Raw genomic sequence first — 18,591 nt, 5'->3', positions numbered from 1 at the left:
CACAGTTACTGAATCACTGGGTTTGACCTGATTTTCATTGAACACCTGAATACTTACAAGCGTTTGAGCTTCTTATACTGGCTAAAGGCACCAGCTCCCACAGTCTTGATCAAATTCTGTTCTAAGCGTCTGCAAGACAAGGGAAAGAACACTGTTACATTTCAGCCACACAGATTGCAAGTTGTGCTGGTAATTACATGGCAGCATCTACAGTAAACGTGGAATCAGAACCTCTGGTTAAATAAGGCTGATAGGATCATCTCAATGGCTCTGGGAAGGGAGGGAAACACACAGGTCCAAGACCACAGACCACCACCTCAGGATTCTATTCACATGGCCCCACACTCTGGACCCCACGCTAACCTGACCACTCGGCATACGTCTACCTGCTCACTGTGGTCACACCCAACCCTCATTTGTTACAGATATGCACCCTGTTATGAAGATGTGGGTTTACCTTTAAGAGCATTAAAAACACAGAACTATTGGAAACAGCACCAATACGGCAACAGTGCAACATTGGGTCGAACAACTCGATTAGTCCGTTGCCTGAAGATAAAAACAAATTTGAATTCGGCCAATCAATTTAAATTATATCCCGAAAAATAACCAATTTCCAATCAAGTTTGAATTGAGTATACTGACAATCTTAAAAGCCAATGACACAATCTGATGCTCTGGTGTGTAAGAACTGGGGAAATTGAACAGTTGAGAAGAGAACTGCCAAGTCCTAGCATGTAACAGACTGCTTGAAAAAATATCTCTCTTAAAAGTACCTTTTCGAACAGTAACCTGTGACGCAGAAATTCCTAACATGGAGAAGACACAATAAGATGCAAAGTTGAAAATGCGTTGCTGGTTAAAGCATAGCAGGTTAGGCAGCATCCAAGGAATAAGAAATCCTATTCTTGGATGCTGCCTAACCTGCTGTGCTTTAACCAGCAACGCATTTTCAACTGTGATCTCCAGCATCTGCAGACCTCATTTTTTACCTTTACAATAAGATGCAAAGACAAGAACCTACAGCTGCCTGGTTTTGAGATAAGAAGTGTTGTTTTGTAAATCTTAATTGGGAGTTTTATCGGACTAGTGTTATGGAAGGGAAGGTAACAAATAGGTTAGAGGAAGGAGTTATAAATAGTGGTTAGTTAATTATTCTAAGAAATAAGGTAGTGGTTTTTACTTTACAGAGTTCTTGGCCTCTCAAATTTTTACAGATTACTGCATGGGATAAATCTTTTCTGTGTTGCTGGTTTTAAATTAAACAAGAGAGTTTAACCCATGTCATAGCAACCCATACACCTCAGTATCCACATCCCCTCACTGCATATGCACCCAGCCCCTCACTGTGTACGCACTCACTCCTCTCACTCCTACGCACCTACCACCTTTCACACCGAACTCTGCCATTCTCAACGCACTGACCATGTCAGTTTGTTCACCCTGACCCCATTTAGCTCTGATGTGGAGGTGCCAGTGTTGGACCGGGGTGGACAAAATCAGAAGTCACATGACACCAGGTTACAGTCCAACAGGTTCATCTGAAATCACAGGTTTGCGGAGCACTGCCCACTTCACCTGACTAAGGAGTAATGCTCTGAAAGCTTGTGATTTCAAATAAACCTGTTGGTCGATAACCTGGTGTCGTGTGACTTCTGATGATATCACACCAGATCAGGAGTTAGATCGGTGACTCCCGTCTCTTGTCTATCATATCGGATGGTGGAGAGGGTCGTCTTGTGATCTCAATTTTAATTTTGGTTAAAGATTTGCCCAATCATAACTATCTAGCAGTCAGACCTTTTGCAGTTTTGGAATAAAATAATACTGTGCATTATCCAGACTGGAAACAGTAGGCACTGGTTTGGTGTATGAAAACAAAGTGAAAACCCAATGAAGAAGCAGCGCTCCGAAAGCTTGTGATTTCAAATGAACCTGTTAAGACTATAACCTAGTGTCCTGTGACTTCTGACCATTTAGTTCTCTACGTTATCAGGGATGTTTCCAGGTTACTGCAGGCATTTGATGAAAATGAACTCGGTGTTTGCAATGATCTATGGGAGGTTATTAAATACAGCAATTCGTTCAGGGTCACTGACAAACCCCATGTGTAATAAATCTTATTCACACTTTCCTCTTCATCCCAGGTCATTTACCATCACATTAACAGCACGCTTTATCCTCAATCAATGAATACTGTTCTCAATGAAATTACTATAATTCAGCTTTCAAAAGTTATACAGGGTTGCTACAATAAATAAAGTATTTAATCTGTCCCTTATTGGCAAAATAAGATGACTTCATATGTAACGAATGCAGCTTTTCATTACTAATTTCCCCAACCTCCTTCTCCGATCTCCTCTCAGTCTTATACATTCTTTCACACATTCCTTGCCGATTTAAACAGCTCAGGATTGTTTCTCACTGTCATCAGCTTCCATTAACTCTCTGTGAGGTTATTAAACTCTTCTGATGTTCTGTTTGGGAGACTTTCCAGCTATTTCCCCCGTAAAAACACAACCTTACACTTTGAAGGTTAAGTACACACATTAGCACCCCTCTGGGTTTCTGTCACATCGACTGACTGATTACCCGGAGAGAGTCAGGCGAGAATCTGGAAATTATTGTTTGATGTTTGCCTTGTTAATGTACAATGGACCCTGCTTCTTAAGGCCAATGAGAAAAACACAAGCTCTGAGGAAGGGTCACCGGACCCGAGAGGTTAACTCTGATTTCTTTCCACAGATGCTGCCAGACCTACTGAGCTTTTCCAGCACCTTCTGTTTTTGTTTCTGATTTACAGCATCCGCAGTTCTTTTGCTTTTTCGAAAACACAAGCTGTTCTTTTTCTCTTCATATTTGCTTTAGCCAATTCATAAACCTGTATAAATAAAAACTTTCATTTATACGTAGTTTTTCATAACTGCTGGGTGTCTCTTTTTTAATATTCACTAGTGGGATATGGGTGTGGCTGGCTGGGCTCAGCATTCATTGTCCATCCCTTGTTGCCCCTTGAGAAGGTGGTGTGGATTTGTCTTCTTAAACTGCATGCTTTAAGTCTCAAATGCAGTCAGTAATGCAGTCAAAATTATAATTAGGAGTCACTGCAATAAACTTTGCACACAACAGACAGCAAGGCAGTAATAACCAGACTAGTTTATTTTGTAATACTGACTGAGATGTGAATATTCACCCGGTCATCCTGGGGAATCCCCTTGTCTACTCTGAAATAGTGACAAGGATCCTTTATATTCACGATAGGAGACAGACAGATCCTTGGTTTCACACATCCTTTGAGAAAGTGAGGCACGCCCTCTCTCATCCACTTCAGCATTGGTCTTGAATTTTGTTTAAAGCCTGGAGTGGGATTTGATCCCAGAACTTCGTGGCTCAGAAACTGATTAAGATACCGCTGACACACTGGATTGATTGAAGCTACCGGACCAGAGAGCACACAAGAGCTTTGTGAATATGAGTCTGAAGTGATTGGAGAAAGTGAGGACTGCAGATGCTGGAGATCAGAGCTAAAAATGTGTTGCTGGAAAAGCGCAGCGGGTCAGGCAGCATCCAAAGAGCAGGAGATTCGACGTTTCGGCAATGAGCCCTTCTTCAGGAGCCATTCCTGAAGAAGGGCTCATGCCTGGAACGTCGATTCTCCTGCTCCTTGGATGCTGCCTGACCTGCTGCGCTTTTCCAGCAACACATTTTCAGCTTTGTAGTGATTGGGACAAGGGACAGATGGGATCTCATTGCGTTCAAGATTGCTGCTTGGGGCTATTAACCTGGGCCAATCAGGGAGCCCTGGCTGACAGATATAAACAAAAGTCTCGCACTACCGCAGTTAGGCAGTAGTGTGGGGGTTGAAAAAAAACAGGAGTGTCAGAGGTTCTGTTCACTCTGAGAGCTAGCTCTGAGGAAGCCAGACCAGTGTCAAGTGCTATACATACATAATAAAGGGTATATGGAGTTATTTCATGCTATGTAAAATCCTGGAACTCCATCCTTAATAGCACTGAGACTGCAACTATATCATGTGCATTGTAAGAGTTTAAGAAGGCAGCTCACTATAAAAGAGAAAAAAAAGGAGTCTCAGAGACTCTTGTTACTATAGGGACTGTCTCTGAGTTAGCTGGTCAGACAGCATGCACTGGGCACGTGTAAATAAGGGGTGACTTGCTGACGGGATGCTGGCCTCCATGGAGTTATTTCTGAGTCCAAGATACAGGATGTCTTTTGTTGGTAAAATTCCGTGAACAAAAAAAGCACACACAATGCTCTTGACTGTCCCCCGCAATATAGAGGAGACAATCTGCTGTAAAGGGCTGATGAAGCAGCTCAGCGATTGGACATTAACATAGGGCTGCACAGTAAAGACATTGATACGAACCCTCTATGTTGGAGATGCAAGGATCTGGGTGGGAGGTGAGCTGTGAGGAGGATACGGAGATGTTTGAGTGACATTTGAGCAGTATAAATGAGTGGCTAAATGTATGCAATATGCAGTACAATGTTGGTGAATGTTGGGTAGCAAAAAAAGGCAGATTATTATTTGAATGACCATAACCTGGGAAAACTGTGCACCAGCCACACCTACTCCTGACCCTCCCTTCTGTTTTTCCATGTTTCAAAATGAACAAAAAATATGAACAAGCCACCACCTACACGCCTGTTGTTCTGCTTTAAAAGGGCTGGATGTTGATGTGTCATGTGACCTCTATGGAGAGGCAGGACACAGTTTACGTAGTTAAATAAATCTCCCACAGTGAAACTGGGTCACATCCACAGCTCTACTTGACAGTGTTTGTGCATGAGACTGTGGCCTTTTCCTACAAATCTCTGTCTAATGATCCTGCTCCACAGCCACCTGATAAAGCTCGTGCTTCCAAATAAACCTGTTGGACTATAACCTGGTGTTGTGTGATTTTTAACTAAAAATGGCAACAGTGCATATCATCTCCAAGATGGCAACACCTACCGCCTAGAATGATAAATGTGGAGGATTTTGGGAACACCACCACCTGCAAGAGCCCTTCCAAACGACATACCACTCTGGCTTGAAAATATATCACTGTTTCTCAAATGTCATTGGGTCAAACTCCTGGATCTTCCTTCTGCCTGGCGCTCTGGTGTTTTGTTTTGGGGTGGGGGTCGGGGGGGGGGGGGGGTGGGGGGGGGGATCTGTAACCCAAGAGACTGCAATGCTTCAACAACATAGCTCAACACCACCACCTTCCCAAGGGTGATTAGGGGGTAGCAGTAAATGCTGGCCCAGTCAGCAAGCCCCATATCTCATCAAATCAGAAAAAAGTCTTCTTGTAGCCTTTTCCTAAGCTAACAATAAAGAGTCTGCAATATGTCTGTTAGCCAGATAGGAGGCTGAATGTCTGTCAAGTTTGGTGCCTTATGGACTGTAATGAGGTAAACTAAGAACAAAATGTTTATAAAATCATGAGGGGTATAGATAAGGTGAAAGGCAGATGCCTTATTCCTCAGGTGGGAGATTTCAAAACTAGGAGGCACATTTTTAAGGTCAGAGGAGAAAGATTGTAAAAAGGCACGAGGGAAGGATGTTGCAAAGGTTGGAGGATTTGAGCTATAGGGAGAGACTGAACAGGATGGGGCTGTTTTCCCTGGAGCGTCGGAGGCTGAGGGGTGACCTTGAGGTTTACAAAATTATGAGGGTAAATGGATAGGATAAATAGGCAAAGTCTTTTCCCTGGGGTCGGGGAGTCCAGAACTAGAGGGCACAGGTTTAGGGTGAGAGGGGAAAGATATAAAAGAGACCTAAGGGGCAACCTTTTCACGCAGAGGGTGGTATGTGTATGGAATGAGCTGCCAGAGGATGTGGTAGAGGCTGGTACAATTGCAACATTTAAGAGGCATCTGGATGGGTATATGAATAGGAAGGGTTTGGAGGGATATGGGCTGGGTGCTGGCAGGTGGGACTAGATTGGGTTGGGATATCTGTACGGCATGGACGGGTTGGACCGAAGGGTCTGTTTCCGTGCTGTACATCTCTATGACAACTTTTTTTACACAGAGTGGTTCATGTGTGGAATTAACTCCCAGAGGAAATGCTTGATGCAGGTACAGTTACAACGTTAAAAGCCATTTGGAGAAGCACTCGAATAAGAAATATTTAGAGAGATGTGGCCAAAGCACAGGCAGGTGGGACAGTTCAGTTTGGGATTATGTTCAGCATGACTTATTGATCATCTGATTTTAATATTTGGGAACTCATAAGGATTAAAAAGATTTTTAAAATGGACAAGTAAAGACCTAAAATTGCTGCAGTGATCATCTAGCTATTGATCCAGGCAAATCTAGGAAACCAATGGATAATCAATAATATTTTATGCACTGAAATTAACATCAAAAGAACACTGAAACTAGTCACTGAGCCTGGCATCCAAAAACTCTCATCTCCTATTTCAATTTGCACATTTCTAATACATGAAAGATAGCCAATAGGTTATTTATCCAAGGGAAGACATTGGGGTCAGACTTGGAAATACACAAATAAACCATTTTTACAGCTACAGAAGAGAGAAATGGATCAGTGACAGCAAAGACTGGCAATCTGTCTCCTTCTGCCTCAATTTTCTTTTCACCGTCTCAAAAATAGCACCCTTTAAACATGCAACTAGGGGAAATAATTTACCACAAACTCAATAATCTACAAATTTAGCTATTGCTGAGGGTACCAGGCATTAATTTAGCAACTCAGGTCAAAATCCAACACCTCACAGACTCTAAGGACATTTAAGATTTTAGTATTAAAAATGTCTCTACCTGATACTTCTTTTCAAAACCTTGTACTTTTTCTGACTGTTGGAGAAAGCTTCTCTTTCTTCCACATGAGAAACCCTCATATTTAGCTCCTCAATATTGACTGTTACCAAGTTTTAATTGAACTGTCACATAGCTGGGTGCTCAAAGAATTATTTGTTGTGACAAACTGAGAGGGACTGAGAAAATAAGAAGCTTTTGCCTGGGAATTTCAATTCAATTTGCCATGACATCAGCCAGAAGGACATGAACTAATGTAGACCTCTGGATGACCGGCCAGTAACATTCCTGCTGCATTAACACACCCCTCAAATCACAGGCTTCCACAACTAGCCAATATTTGGGCACTATTGCACATTCAGGACAAACTTGATCTACAGGGAGAGGCTGAATAGGCTGAAGCTATTTTCCCTAGAGAGCCACAGGCTGAGGGGGTGACCTTATAAAGGTTTCTGAAATCATGAGGAGCATGATATTGGTCAGTGCATTGAGTATAGGAGTTGGGAGATCACGTTGCAACAATACAGGACGTTGGTTAGACCACGTTGCCATACTGTGTGCAATTCTGGTCTTCCTGCTATTGGAAGGATGTCGTGAAACTTGAAAGGGTTCAGAAAAGATATACAAAAATGTTGCCAGGGTTAGAGGGTTTGAGCTACTGGGAGAGGCTGAATAGGCTGGGGATGTAGTCCCTGGAGCATCGGAGGCTGAGGAGTGACCTTACAGATGTTTATAAAATCATGACGGGCATGGATAGGGTGAATAGTTAAGATCTTTTCCCAGGGTAGGGGAGTCCAGAATTAGACGGCATAGATTCAAAGTCAGAAGGGAAACATTTAAAAGGAACCTAAGGGGCAACTTTTTAATGCAGAGGATGGCGTGTGTATGGACTGAGCTGCCAGAGGAAGTGGTGGAGGCTGGTATAGTTACAACATTTAAAAGGCATCTGTATGTATATATGAACAGGAAGAGTTTAGAGGGATATGGGCCAAATGCTGGCAAATGGGAATAGATTAATTTAGGATATCTGGATGGCATGGATGCGTTGGACAGAAAGGTCTGTTTCTGTGCTGTACATCTCTATGACTCTATGTTAAGCTGGGTCCCTGCGTCTTTGTGCCAATGCGTTCTTCCCATTGCTAACATTTAACCCAGAACCAAAATCCAATAAAATACGTTATCTGGTCATTTATCTCAGTGATGTCCATGCTCCCAAAATAGTTGCTGTTTTCCTCAATTTAACAGAGACTACAGTTTAAACAATAACTGATTCGCCAGTAAGCATCCCGGCTGATCTTGAGGGTGGGACAGCCATTATATAATATTGGCCCGATCTTTTCATGATGCTGGTGCATATAATACACACACACGACCTTAATGCAAATCAACACAGCAAGAAACACAGATGTTTCTGCTTCCTCTACTTCCTCCATTTTCTCCAATGACTGCATTTTTTTCCCCTGACATCTCTAGTTGAAAGTGTTTTTTCACATATTTATCATTTTGCCAAGTTGGAGTCTAGACAGCACACATCCAGGAAATTCAACTGTTCTGAGTCCCATCTTGCTTTCACTCGATATCGAGGAACCTCAAATTCTCTGAATGCAGCAGAGAGGAAAGATCTCACCAGCATCTTCCGGAACTAAAGTAGGTGCTGTGTTGACTCATTGGTCTGATCTCATTATAGAAACATCATAGAATCATCGAATCTCTACAGTGTGGAAACTGACCCCTTTGGCCCAACAAGTCCACATTGACCCTCCAAAGAGTAACCCACACAGACCCATTCCCCTTACCCTATATTTAGACCTGACTAATGCACATCCCTGGAAACTATGGGGCAATTTAGCACAGCCAATTCACCGTAACCTGCACATTTTTGGATTGTGAGAGGAAACCAGAGCACCCGGAGGAAACCCACACAGACACGTGGAGAATGTGCAAACTCCACACAGACAATTACCTCAGTTTCTGCCTGCGATCACTTGCAATTCATGGGACCTTCCAAACCAATGTATTTGAAGGCTTTTGAGACCAAATTGCCTTATTAAACAGCTATAATTGGTATCTATGCACTCAGTATATTTGCAATATCAATACCTCCTTCTATCACCCCAACCCATTTCTTCACTAGATCCACTATGAGAATTGTAGCGTTCCAATCCGATAACTGTGAGTTACAGCCTACTGATATACAGCAAACGAAACAACTGACAAGAATAGCTGATTGCTATAAATCCATTGTCACTTTATGCCCTGACGTTAAATGACAGTGGGAATTAGGCAAACAAGAATTGAACAGCATGTCCAATATTGAATTGAATTGAATTAGTTTTACTGTCACATGTACTCACCATGAGTACAGTGAAAAGTTTATAAGTCACCACTTTACGGCATCTCCTTCGGTACAAAGATACCCTATACATATTCTCGAGTACAAATTCTTGGGAAAAATAAAGAAATATAAAAGTCCAAAATGTACAAAACCGTAGGAATGAATCAGAAAAATAAAGAGATAGCATGTTCAGAATAACATTCCTTCCACGATTGGATAATAAAGATCAAGAAATTTAAGAAAAAGAGAATTTATGACGAAATCTGTCTTAGGCCGTCTGGGCCCGAGGAGCTGACCCTGCCCCCACCCCACCCCACCCCCGCTGGAATCCTGCACCGGGCACCAACTACACACGGAGTCACAGCCAGGTGCTGAAGCTGCCACATGGAGACCCAGAACAGTGCCAACGAAAACTGCTTCTGAAACTATCGACAGGAGATGCCTGAGGAAGCAGTCATAATTTCAAGATGGCGGCGGCGGCAGGGTAGGAAGTGTTTGGGCTCTCTGTCTATACGCTCCCGCTCACCTGGCTGTCTGCATTCTTCTTTGTTTTTTTTTGCCGTGTTTCTTGTTTTGGATCAAAGTTCACCTTTTCTTCTTTTCTGTGCCATGATGGAAGGAGGCGGCTGTGAGGGCCTGTTGCTATGGTGACAGTGCATTGGATCCAATGTCAGTCCCTTGTGGCTGCGGCCTTTACCAAAGGCTCCATCCTTGGTGGATCGGTCCGTTCCTGCTGACGGAGATTTCAGCAGGGGCTGCTACAGTGCCAGTGACACAATGGTTCCCTTTCACTCCTTGGGGTTATGGCGGTAATATGGCGGCTTTGGGCCGTGATGGCTTCAGTGATGTCTTCAACGTCGGTGACTTGGTGGGTCCAGTCTGTCCCTATTTGGCACAGTGGTGAAGCAGTGGCTTTGGTGTCAGTTTTGGCCGTGGCAGCATGGTGGGTCTGGTCTAGAAATCCTCACTTTGGTGACGGTGTCCCATAGCCGCTCCAGAAATCCAGGAGCCGCGGGGGGTAGAGGGTTTGAATGAATGTTGAACTTTGTCCTAACTTTGTCTCAATTATTTCTTTTGCTGATTTCTGCAGCTAAAATGGCGCCAGACTGCGGCGACTTATACAAACCTCACTGTATTTTCACCAATAAAAGCAACAATGAATTGCTGTTCTACTCCAGAGCTACATTACATCTTCATGGTGGACAGGTGGGTGAGGAATCAGTTCAAACCTGTGTGCGAGGGACATGTCAAACAGCTGGACCTCATTTATTTGATCCTTGGTCAATTGCCCATTCAATACCAGTGGTAGTGCCACTGGTCTAAAGGGTGAGTAGACGAGCAGGTGACTGCAAGATGTAAGGAACAGTCCCTAGCATTCGCAGAAGTCATGTGGAGGATATCAAAGCATCATTCAGCATAGAAACAGGCCCTTTGGCCCACTACGTTTACACCAACCAACAAACACCAAACTACACTAATACCACTTATCTGCACTTAGTTCATAGTCTACAGTGTCCTGATATTTTAAGTGCTCATCCAAATGTTTCTTAAACGTTACGAGAGTACCTGCCTTCAACCCCTCTCGGGAATCAGATTCCATAAATCTGATGCCCTCAGATCACAGATCTCTGATCTCAGATCTCCTCTCAACCTCACACTCCTCACCTTCAACTCCTACTCTCTGACCTTAGACATTTATGACACGGGGAAGAGATTCTCACAATCCATTTGTGCCTCTCACAATGTTGTACACCTCTGCTCCAGGGAAAACAAACCCAGCCGATCCTGTCTCTCCTCATAGTTGTGAATTCCCATCCCAGGCAACATCCTGGAGTATTTCCTCTGCACCCTCTCTAGTGCAATCACGTCCATCCAATAGTGTGGTGACTAGAATTTCACACAGTATTCTAGCTGTGGCCTAGCCAATGTGTTAAGTTGCAATGAACCTTCCTTGCTCCAATATTCTAAGTCCTGGCTAATGAGGGAAAGCATCCTCTATGCACCCTGTCTACCTGTGCTGATACCTCCAGGGATATTAAGGCTTGAACACCAAGGTCTCTTCGTTCCTCTGTATTTCAATATTAGGACGTTCTTGTAAATAGCACTTAAAGGATGGTGGTGATGAGGGTGTGAGGGAGGACATTCAAACTCTTCCTGTTTGGTTAGAATAGCAAAATCTCATTTCACTCACTGAGCCTGCTCCACTGTTCAGTCCAATCAGGGCTGACCAAACACTTCAATGCCTTTTACCCACTCTGTCACCACAACCCTGAGACTCATAGGATCCCTACGGGGTGGAAGAAGGACATTCAGCCTATTGAGTCTATGCTGACCCTCAAAGAGCATCCCACCTGTAACCTTGCATTTCCCATGGCTAACCCATTTACACAATCTTGTTCACTGCAGGGTAATTTCCAACAGTCAATCCACCAAGACTGCACAACTTTGAACTGTGGGAGGAAACAAATGTAGACACAGGCAGAACATGCAAACTCGACATAGACAGTCATCCAAGGGTAAAATCGAAACCCCCTCCCTGGTGCTGTGAGACAGTATTGCTAATCACTGAGCCACCATGCCACGTATTATACCTTTGATAATCAGAATTCTATCAACCTCTATTTCAAACCTATTCATAAGAATGAGCTTGCACACTCTTCAGGGTTAGAGGATCTCATTGATTCACCAGCGTCTGAGTAAAGAAAATTCAGTCCGAAATGGCATCTGCCTTATTATTGAATGGGGGGAGCATCTTACTGGCATCTACCCTATCTATCCCTCTTCTAAGGTTCAATGAGTTCTAACTTTTCAAAGCACTTGACAATACAGGCCAAGTCTCTCTTGTCGGGACAGTCCTCCATTGGAACAAGTCTGGTGAACCTTCACTGCACTCCCTCTGTGACAATAACATCTTTCTTCAAACTGACGCAGCTCTCCAGGTGTGGTCTAACCAAGCCTCTGTACAACTGAAACAAGACTTTACTCCTCCTGCAATGAAGGCCAACATTTCATTAGCCTTCCTAATAGTTTGCTGCACCTGCAGGTTAGCCTTCAGTGACTTATTGTCAAGGACCCTGAGGTCCCCTTTGCATATCTACACTTTCCAACCTTTCACCATTAAAGAAATTCTCTGCACACATCTGTTTCCCCTACCAAAGTGGATAACCTAGTATTTGTCTGTGTTAAGTTCTATCTGCCGTGTCCAGACCATTCACAAAATCTCTCCAGATCCTCATAAAACCATGTTACACATTCCTGCCCAGCTCTGTCTGCTAATTTGTAAATATTATGCTTGGTCCCATACCCAGGTCATTGATATAAATTGTGAACCACTGGGGATGTGAATACTGATGTGAATATAGATGAGAGTGCTTGTAGCACCTCAGTAGTCACAGCCTGGCAATGCAGAAATGGCCCATTTATTCTCACTGTTTGCTTTCTGTCTGCTAGTTACTCTTTAACCCATGCCAGGACACAAACTCCAATCCATGAGGTTTAATTTTGCGAATCAAACACCCGTGGGGGTCAGGGCAGGAGAATTTATCAAACACCTTCTGAAAATCCACATATACTAAGTCTATTGGTTCCCCTTCATCAATTTTGTCAGCAACATACTGAGAAAATTCAAACAAGCTTATCAAACATGACCTTTCATTTGCAAATCCATGCTGACTATACCCAATTAGATCACTTTAATCTAAAAATTCACTTATCAGGTCCTTTGCGATATCTTCTCATATTTTCCTTGCAGCTGATGTAAAGTTGACAGGTCTACAACTCCTTATGTTCTCTCTGATTCCCTTCTTAAATAGTGGGTGAACACTTATTTTTTTCCAAACTTCAGGAATCATTCCAGAATCTAGAGTACTTTGGAAAATGTTCCCCATTGTCTTCAACACTCTGGGACATAGGCCACAATGCTGTGGGCACTTATCCACCTTTAGCCCATTAAGTTCTTCAGTACAATCTCTTAATAGTAATTTCCTTCAAACTCTTATCTTCCCATGTCATTTGGATATCTAATTCTGAGAGAATTCTTCTATCTTTCTACGTGAAACAAAGTAACCATTTAGTTTCTCTGCCATTTCTCTATTCCCAGTTATAAATTCTCCTGACCTTTATTTCTCTGAGTCAAATATTTACAGTCATAGAGATGTGCAGCACAGAAATAGACCCTTCAGTCCATCTCATCTGCGCCGACCAGATATCCTAAATTAATCTAGTCCCATTTGCCAGCATTTGGCCCATATCCCTCTAAACCCTTCCTATTCATATACCCATCCAGAAGTCTAATAAATGTAGTAATTGTGCCAGCCTCCACCACTTCCTCTAGCAGTTCATTCCACACACGCAACACCCTCTGTATGAAAAAGTTGCCCCTTGGGTCCCTTTTAAATCTTTCCCCTCTCACCTTAACCTATGCCCTCAAGTTATGGACTCCCCTAGCCTGGGGAAAAGACTTTGGCTAGTCAGCCTATCAATGCCCCTCACAAATTTATAAACCTCTATAAGGTCACTCCTCAGCCTTCGCTTCAGGAAAAATAGCCCCAGCCAATTCAGCCTCACCCTGTAGCTCATCCTTGGCAACATCATTGCAAAGCTTTTCTGAAACATTTCACATTTCACCACATCCTTCCTATAGCAGGGAGACCAGAACTGCACGCGGTATTCCAAAAATCGCCGAACCAATGTTTTGTGCAGTCACAACTTGACCTTCCAACTCCTATATTCAATGCACTGTCCAATAAAGGCAAGCAAATGCCTTCTTCACTATCTTGTCTATTTGAGACTTGACTTTCAAGGAGCTATGAACCTGCACTCTTAAGGTCTCTTTGTTCAGCAACACTCCCCAGGACCTAACTATTGAGTGTATAAGTCCTGAAAATGTGTTGCTGGTTAAAGCACAGCAGGTTAGGCAGCATCCAAGGAACAGGAAATTTGACGTTTCGGGCCAGAGCCCTTCATGGCCCGAAACGTCGAATTTCCTGTTCCTTGGATGCTGCCTAACCTGCTGTGCTTTAACCAGCAACACATTTTCAGCTGTGATCTCCAGCATCTGCAGACCTCACTTTTTACTCGGAGTGTATAAGTCCTGCCTTGATTTAACATTCCAAAATGCAGATCCTCACGTTTATCTAAATTAACGCTACCTGCCACTCCTCGGCCCATTGGCACATCTGATCCATGTCCTTCATTCTATGCTGGCATCTCAGTGAAGTACTGAGGGAGTGCTGCATTCCTGGCAATGCTATCTTTCTTGAAGTCAAACCAAGGCTCCGTCTATCCACATGTGGTTGGTAGGGGTGGGCGAGGGTGGATTGAGGTGGAGTCAGGGGATGTAAAAGATCTCACATCAATACCTAAACAGCTCTAATCTATTTATCTTTCAATCAACGTCCCTACAAACTGAGGATCTCAGTATTCTTTGCAGGAGTGAACCACACACAAATTGCCTGCCCTCTTTCCCCACATTACAACAGTGGCCAAATTTCAAATGTACTTTCTTGGCTGCAAGTTACTCAAGGGCTTCCTGAAGTTGTGATAGGTGATATATAAATTCAAATTTCTCCTGTCTTTACAAATACTTTCCCTCCGAGTTTCAAGTTAAAATGGAAGTTGGGTCCAACAATATCCTTGGAGTTAGTCTTTGCATATTTAGGAAGTTGTCTGTACTTGTTCACACCAGATGAAAATTACAACCTGAAAAATAATTGGTGCAGACTGTGAACAGAGTCTCGTGGGCTGGATTTAAACTGGATCATAAAATTGGCCCTTAATTGTCAAAACATGACACTTGTAAGCTCTCAATTACTTGTAAAACAAGCTTGCACACTCTTTGTTTCCAATTTTTTGCCATCGAGACAACTTGCTCCCTGACGTCAATGTATTCCTCCACTGAGTGTTGACCAAGGGATGGTAGCGCAGCAGGTCATCCTACCCTGGCTTGATCATCTAAACCATTCAATGTCCTTTCCTATTGGTTTTGAATTTGGAAATTGGATGGAGAGAGGTCAGACCAGCCGTCCTGCTGCTGCCTTTGTACCATACGTTGACGTTACTCCACACTTTCCTCCCTCCCATCCCGAGTTACTCTGTCTGGAATTGTTACTGTGAGTAACATATGTTCACAATAACTACTTACTATCTTTGGTGCTCGAAGGAACATTCACGCTCCAAAGATGTTACACTTCTCCAGAAACAAATTCAAGATCAGTGTGATTACATTTCTGACATAAAATCGCCAAGGGAGGCTTAACAAAATGAACAAAGTACTTTCAATCTTGATTGTTCAGGAATCCTTGCTTAATGTAAGATGGACACTGAACCAATCATTGGAAATTAAAATACAACCTTCCAGGTTCCTTTCTTTTTGAACTGCTGTACTCAACATCAGTTTGAAATTAAACGGCACAGACTTTTCTCCACTGCTGTAATAAAAGTGCTTCCTTTATCCTGCTGGTATGTTTTTACTGTCTCGGTTAATCAATGCTGACTTGAGCCATTCCTGACAGATAGCGTAATTCGATTACGAGAGCAGAGAAGGGGTAGGCGGGGTGTAGAGGGGAAGGAACTGGAGGCAACCAGCACTACACCTAACTTCTCTTTGAGGTAAAGCTTCACATGTCATGAACCCAGTGCAAATCCATTCAAAATTGATGCTTTTGCTGCACCATTAAATAAACACATACGACTGACAGCTAAGAGATACTGGAGATTGACTTATTTTATAAACATTGCATTAGAGACCAGATTGCTGTAACCCACAGGCCTCAGTAACACTTAAAAGACAGGCTGTTTCCTTGAATGTTTGCAGAGTTAGGCAGCCTGCCCTCACGTTCGGTTCCAATGCTTGACATACATGCATTGACAATGATACTGAAGTAACGGCAAGTGACCGTCAGTGAGCGAAGGTTCCGATCGTACTAGTTTTGTTTTCGATTTTACCCACCCTGACATGATGAAAAACATGCTGGCAACTCTCTGATGCTTTTGGCCATACAGAGATGAACTTGACATCTTAAGAGGTGTTGCCTTTCAACGAAAGTAAGGGCTAATGCCCGAACCTCTCTACCATACTGTCAGGACTACAGGGGAATCGACATTTCAAGGCTGCTGAAGGGCTTATGCCCGAAATGTTGATTCTCCTCCTTCTCGGATCCTGCCTGACCTGCTGTGCTTTTCCAGCGCCACACTCTTCGACTCTGATCTCCAGTTTCTGTTGTCCTGTCAGAACTACACAAAGGACATTTTGGCTCAAGCAGATGAGATGACAGGACACATGATATAGTCTATTGGCCAGGGAATGTTGGCATGCAAACAGTTAACGCAACTCCACACCCGCTTGACCCATGTCACTCAGATGTGACGTAGCAAGGTGGCACTGGCAGGCGTCAATTCTGTCTCAGTGCTTGTAGTAATCACAGGTGGGTCTGCTGTTTGGTATTTTTAAAAATTTTACTATGAAATGTCATTTAATCCTTTACCCCAAAAATTCCAAACGACAGCTGGTCTCGAGTGTTTTGGATAAAGGATTGTCATCCTGTACATGCAGATTGGCAAGCCCTCCTGGCCTGTCAGATGGGAGCACAGTGTGGACCATGGTGCAATTGGCTGGCAGGAACATGGCTGACAACTTTGCTGAGGAGAAAATGAGGACTGCAGATGCTGGAGATCAGACCTGAAAATGTGTTGCTGCACTGACACCCTCCTTCGACTGACTGAATTGGTCCTCACCCTGAACAACTTCTCTTACCAATCCTCCCACTTCCTCCAAACCAAAGGAGTTGCCATGGGCACCCGCATGGGCCCCAGCTATGCCTGCCTTTTCGTAGGATATGTGGAACAGTCCATCTTCTGCAGCTACACTGGCACCACACCCCACCTTTTCCTCCGCTACATCGATGACTGTATCGGCGCTGCCTCGTGCTCCCACGAGGAGGTTGAACAGTTCATCCACTTTACTAACACCTTCCACCCCGACCTCAAATTTACCTAGACCGTCTCAGATTCCTCCCTCCCCTTCCTAGACCTTTCCATTTCTATCTCGGATGACCGAATCAACACGGACATTTACTATAAAACGATCGACTCCCACAGCTACCTGGACTATACCTCCTCCCACCCTGCGCCTGTAAAAACGCCATCCCATATTCCCAATTCCTTCGTCTCTGCCGCATCTGCTCCCAGAATGACCAGTTCCAATACCGTACAGCCCAGATGGCCTCCTTCTTCAAAGACGGCAATTTCCCCCCAGATGTGATCGACGATGCCCTCCACCGCATCTCCCCCACTTCCAGCTCCTCCGCCCTTGAACCCCGCCCCTCCAATCGCCGCCAGGACAGAACCCCACTGGTCTTCACCTACCACCCCACCAACCTCCATATTCAGCGTATCATCCATCGTCATTTCCGCCACCTCCAAACGGACCCCACCACCAGGGATATATCTCCTTCCCCTCCCCTTTTAGCGTTCCGAAAAGACCACTCCCTCCGTGACTCCCTCGTCAGGTCCACACCCCCCACCAACCCAACCTCCACTCCCGGCACCTTCCCCTGCAACCACAAGAAATGCAAAACTTGTGCCCACACCTCCCCCCTTACTTCCCTCCAAGGCCCCAAGGGATCCTTCCATATCTGCCACAAATTCATCTGCACCTCCACACACATCATTTACTGCATCTGCTGCACCCGATGTGGTCTCCACTGTATTGGGGTGACGGCTGCCTACTTGCGGAACATTTCAGAGAACACCTCTGGGACACCTAAACCCAACCAACCCAACCACCTCGTGGCTCAACACTTCAACTCCCCCTCCCACTCCACCAAGGACATGCAGGTCCTTGGACTCCTCCATCGCCAGACCATAGCAACACGACGGCTGGAGGAAGAGCGCCTCATCTTCCGCCTAGGAACCCTCCAATCACAAGGGATGAATACAAATTTCTCCAGTTTCCTCATTTCCCCTCCCCCCACCTTGTCTCAGTCAAATCCCTCGAACTCAGCACCGCCCTCCTAACCTGCAATCTTCTTCCTGACCTCTCCGCCCCCACCCCACTCCGGCCTATCACCCTCACCTTGACCTCCTTCCACCTATCGCATTTCCAACAACCCTCCTCCCTACCTTTTATCTTAGCCTGCTGGACACACTCTCCTCATTCCTGAAGAAGGGCTCATGCCCGAAACGTCGATTCTCCTGCTCCTTGGATGCTGCCTGACCTGCTGCGCTTTTCCAGAAACACATTTTCAGTGCTGACAACTTTGCTATTCAAGTCTTCCAATTCTGGTCAGCCCAATTTTGTGGCCCGCATATCTTAAAACCTGTGTTACACTGGGCAGCACTAGCATAAAGTTTTATTTTTACAGTCCACTTTCTAAGTGTACAGTGTACTGCAAAAATTCATTTCAAACTATGCTGCTCCATTACCTAACCCACAAGCCCCCTTCACCCATCATCCCTAAACTGGCTGA

At 44.2% G+C, this 18,591-nt stretch overlaps 1 protein-coding gene across 2 annotated transcripts in view; it reads right to left on the bottom strand.

Annotated features, from left to right (window-relative positions):
• The window catches only part of LOC132823328 (slit homolog 3 protein-like), a 699,246-nt gene that overhangs the window by 172,431 nt on the left and 508,224 nt on the right, over window positions 1–18,591 (bottom strand). For both annotated transcript variants that reach the window (XM_060837019.1, XM_060837020.1), the window contains exon 11: window positions 58–129. In XM_060837019.1, coding sequence (XP_060693002.1) covers window positions 58–129 — 72 coding nt within the window. The remainder of the gene's footprint in view (window positions 1–57; window positions 130–18,591) is intronic.

The sequence above is a fragment of the Hemiscyllium ocellatum genome, chromosome 16, assembly GCF_020745735.1.
Source record: "Hemiscyllium ocellatum isolate sHemOce1 chromosome 16, sHemOce1.pat.X.cur, whole genome shotgun sequence".
Taxonomy (NCBI): Eukaryota; Metazoa; Chordata; class Chondrichthyes; order Orectolobiformes; family Hemiscylliidae; genus Hemiscyllium; species Hemiscyllium ocellatum.
The sequence above is the reverse complement of the archived record's forward strand: the minus strand, read 5'-3'. Positions and strand labels throughout refer to the sequence as shown.